Source organism: Triticum dicoccoides, chromosome 3B (assembly GCF_002162155.2).
Source record: "Triticum dicoccoides isolate Atlit2015 ecotype Zavitan chromosome 3B, WEW_v2.0, whole genome shotgun sequence".
Classification (NCBI taxonomy): domain Eukaryota; kingdom Viridiplantae; phylum Streptophyta; class Magnoliopsida; order Poales; family Poaceae; genus Triticum; species Triticum dicoccoides.
Genome location: NC_041385.1, coordinates 23,786,973 through 23,791,747, shown reverse-complemented (window position 1 = coordinate 23,791,747; position 4,775 = coordinate 23,786,973). Strand labels below are relative to the sequence as shown.

The following is a 4,775-nucleotide window of genomic DNA, read 5'->3' as shown; positions in this document are numbered from 1 at the left end:
TTTTTCTACAGATACGAGAGATTACGGGCCAAGTGGGGTTACGGGGTGGGAACGTGCAACCGTGGAGGTTTATAATTGGAACTAGGCGAGGAAGGGGTCCACCCCCTGAGATCATTTGATCGTGTAGTTTCCATTAAATTTGCCTATGTTCATTTAACTTATACAAAAGTGTTCAAAATGGCCAAGTATTTTAAAAAATGAATTTTAGATAATATTCACAAGTTATAAAAAATGTTCCTGAAATTAAAAATGACTGCAAATTTGGAAGAAAAAAAAATGCAAATATTGGTCATAGAAATTTTATGAGCAAATAAAAGTGCATCCATATGGAATCTTTACAACCAAAACACAACGGATGTTCATTAGATTTTACATGCGCCCAATCATAGAAGTTCAGGTCCGTGTAAATTGTGCCAACCCAGACAAGTTGTCCATGCCTCCCCCCTCATCATCCTATCGCCGGCTCCTCCGCGGCCTCTGCCTCTGCTACCTGTGTCGGCAAACGCTTCAACATCTTTGCAAGGACCGCTTACATGACCTTTGGCACATCGGGATCCAGCTCGTCCATCTTGGTGGTCAACATTTTGGTTTCCTCTAAAGCAGCCGCGAGCTCAAACCTCCTCTCTTCGAGTTTGGTCTTCTTTTTTTGAGCTTTGTCTTTTTATTTTTAAGGTTGATCTTTTTCTCTGTCGCCGCCATGAAGGTGTCAAGGCTCTCCGCCTTCTTTTCCTCCTTGATTCCATGGCGATCGACACATTCCTGCTCTTTATTGTCCAAGAAGCCTTCGAGCTTCTGTGTCATCTTGTCCGTCGCCCCTTCTCGCAAACCTTCCCCGGCTTTGCATCAGGTCTGCGGGAATTTGAAAGCCAAACGTGTCTGCGAATGTTTTGCCATCACATTGGATGGCAACAAAATCTGAACACGTCGGCCAGGACGTTTGCATGCATTTTAAGGCACGAGATGCCCAATGTATGCAGTGCTCAAAGGGGACAACGAGCTGAGATCACGTTAATCTGAGTTATTACACACTTACAAACTTACAGTGCTTAATGGTTACTACAAATAAGTAGATTACCCACATACACCATGCAAACAAGCTACTTCTGCTTCTTAGACGGTCGGGCAAATAGTAAACAACGCTGACACATTAAGGGATTCATACATATCCCAGTTACAGACTTCAAACTAAAACTTGAAAGCAAATAACTCGATCCACCGTGAACAACGAACTCATCATCACCAGCCGGAGCTGAACGAACGACCGACACCATGCATGCATATGTTTGATTTAGGAGTCCAGGTCCGACCATCTGATGTCCACCTGGCCGAGGCTGGTGTCAAGATGGAAGTTGTTCCAGATATGGGACGAGGCGCCCACCTCGTTGTCGCAGCCGGCGCACTCATCAACTACCTTGGCGTCTATGCCGATATTGGAAGTGTCGAGGATGCGGATTCCCCTTCCGCACCGGGCCCCGCCCGCGTACCACTCCGAGGACAGCGACACCACGAACTCATCGTCGCTGTGGTACTGGCCGTCGCAAGACGCCGGCCCACCGCCCCCCTCTCCTTCCTGGAAGCCGTTCACCGTCATCACCGCCGGGACGTTCTGTCGAAGCTCGAACTTACCTTCCGTGGGGTGCCTGGAAACGGCACACGACACCTGCAGAAAAACTAGGACAATGCAGAAAATCACCACGGCATTGGTAGTGCTTGCCATGATAAATGTGTAGGTGCCTGCCCTGTGCGCTTTTCTTGCTTTCTCAAGGCTGTTGGTTGGAGATTTTCTGCATTATATGCGCTCGTGCTGCAGCCTGCAGACAAAGCGAGGGACAACAACACGAGGTGCATGCCGTCCTCGTGTGTCTCGTCTAAGAATCCCGTCAAAGGCGTGCAGACAAAGCAGCGCCTCACTCCTGATGTCACCAATTCTTTTCTTACGAAGGCTGTTACGTACAAATAGATCCATGAGTAAATCACAAAATCGAAGTGCAAGGGTTCCGAGCGAAAACCGCCCATGCCACACTGAATTTAATTTTTATGAGTCAATTCAACTTAGAACTTTTTCTATGATTAACACAGACCCTTAGAAGCCTCACTGTCAAATTTGTGCACTTTTTTAGTTGGTTTATTATTTTCTAAACATTAACTAATATACCGGCCACTAAAAAGATCAGAATGCAATTTCGTTCAACATACCACTCAAACGAGCTCCGAAATTGATGAAAATTGGTTTGGTGTTTTCATAGGATCCATGTAGAATGGTAAAAATTTGAGAGCATTACGACAAAAACTTGATGCACTTCGTGTACAAATCGAACACTCTCGGATGAATGTAAAGCCCCACATGCCACATTGAGTGTGGAAAAAATTTCAAGGTCAACCAACAAAGTAGCATTCGATTCACATGCAAACTTGACATGTTCCCTCTAGAAACCTAATTTCTTTCTCAGAAATGGTCCCGTGCGTAAGCAATCTGCATGAAAACTTCCACAAAACATTATCATATATTTTACCACAACCTCTGGGGGTCATGTCATGACTCCATATGAATTTTCATGATTTTTGGGCGTCGATTGAATTTTTGAGAATTACTAGAACACTATTACCAATTAGCACACAACACAAGAAATTATTTACTCTGTGACTCTCCCACTATTACCACACAACATGTTGCTCAACATAAGTAATGATTTTCTTCTAAAATATTCAGTCCATGTTGAAAATTGAAGATACTTGTTTTTACCTGCTACACTTTTCAATAACAATCACTGTATGTGTGCACACGTGTTGGAAGTTTGAACTATTCACATATACACTAATGTTGGTAGTTAGAAGTGTGTTATAGAGTGCACTGTAAATACAGGTGAATTACAACACCATGTATCCAATGTCCGGGAGATTTTTTTTATCATGAAACATGTGTAATATGAACAATCGAATTCCTTGTTAATTCAGCAAAATTTATAGTGAAAATCGAAACATCAGATCACCATGCGTGCTAGCAGCAGCCAGCTGTTACCTATGGCATATGTACCAACCTTGAATTCCGATGGCATGACCCTTGAGCACATTTATCACCGGTCACAATCCCTGAAGTGAGTCTAACTACCAACATAAGTTTGTTTTGAAATAATTTATATATTCAAACTGCTGGCGCCAAGACCTTCAGAACTAGACCAATCTTGGATACATTTCAAAACATTTAATTTTCAACATTTCACATTCCCTATGTCGAACAAATCTGCTTCACATGAAAAATGTGAAATAAACATTTTTCAATAGAAGTATGTGAAACAACCTATTTCACTAGAAACATATATTAACCCAAATATGGAACTGAAATGAAAACTTGTGAAACTAATTATTTGAAAATGTATAACCGTTTATTTCATTAGATAGAAATATGTTATTTAAAAATGTGCAAATAAAATAGATTTGATTTTTGTAAAACAAGCATGTGAAAAGTGAAATGTAGGTTCTGAAAGTGAAAACAATATGAAACTGAAATTTCAACTTGTGAAACTGATTATTTCGGACATGTGCAATAGTGTATTTCAGAAGAGTGGAATATGTTATATAAACAATGTGCAATTGATATATATGTGACTTTTGTGAAATAAGCTAGCTACAAGTTTCGAAAGACTGAAATATGTTATTTCAAAAAAAATGCAATTGAAATAGATGTCATTTTTTGTAAAACAAGCCATTGAAAAGTGAAATGTAGGTTCTAAAAGTGAAAATCAATATGAAACTAAAATGTCAACTTGTGAATCTAATTATTTGGAAATGTGTACTAGTTTATTTCAGATGTGTGAAATATGTCATTTTAAAAATGTGCAATTAAATAGATGTGATTTTTGTGAAACAAGCTGTGAAAAGTGAACTATAGGTTCTGAAAGTTAAAAAAAAACTGAAATGTCCACTTTCGAAACTGATTTTTTTAGAAATGTATAATAGTTTGTGAAATAGATATGATTTGTATGAAATTACTTATCATTTTGAAACTGATTATTTCAAAATGTGAAATATTTGTTTGAATTTAAGCATGGTCGAAAAATATCCAAGATTGATCACATTTTAAAGGCTTTGGCGGAGGTAGTTCAAATATATATTTTCACAAATGAGTATATGGATTAAAAGATAGAGATCTTTTAAATTAGCCAAGGAGAAATAAATTGTTGGATTTATTATGTGGAAGAAGAGAGAGTGATACTGCCACGCTGTCATGCATGCATGTCAAGTATACTAAAAATACGGAGGTAGGAAATCCAGAAAAGAAGTGAAATACAAAGATATTAGACCCACATAATGCTAGATGACATCTTTTTATGGGAGCCCACCGTGCCGGTACCTAGTGTCACCGTCTTATGGCTGCACTCACCGCCAAGACCTCAAAAAAAAAACTCACTGCCAAGATGATTATCATTGTGACCCCACCTTCCCCCTCAAAAATAAATTACAAAAATGTGAATTGCAGAAAGTAATGTTAGCAAGGTGCAGGGGGCCGTTGCCCCCCACCCCGGCGCTTCAGAATATAGTATTTATTGAGTAAATTTACTCACATATAATATGACTTCACTCTTCGAAATGCAGAAGCTTAGTAAAAGGTGGTGACTTTGCTAAAAATAATACATATGAGGTACTTGCGACTAATGCATGGGTCGAGGTATCTTAGTACTTAATTAAGTAGGATCAACTGCCCCGCCATTCTTGCTGCATTAAACCATAGGTGGCAATAGAGGCAAGTGATTAGGCCCAACCTAAATGATGAAACC

At 39.6% G+C, this 4,775-nt stretch overlaps 1 protein-coding gene across 1 annotated transcript; it reads right to left on the bottom strand.

Moving 5' to 3' along the window:
* Window positions 1–1,288: 1,288 nt before the first annotated feature.
* On the bottom strand, window positions 1,289–1,717 carry LOC119281446 (putative ripening-related protein 7). The gene has a single exon (XM_037561961.1). The coding sequence runs from the start codon at window positions 1,715–1,717 to the stop codon at window positions 1,289–1,291; it is 429 nt and encodes a 142-aa protein (XP_037417858.1).
* Between the last annotated feature and the right edge of the window lie 3,058 nt (window positions 1,718–4,775).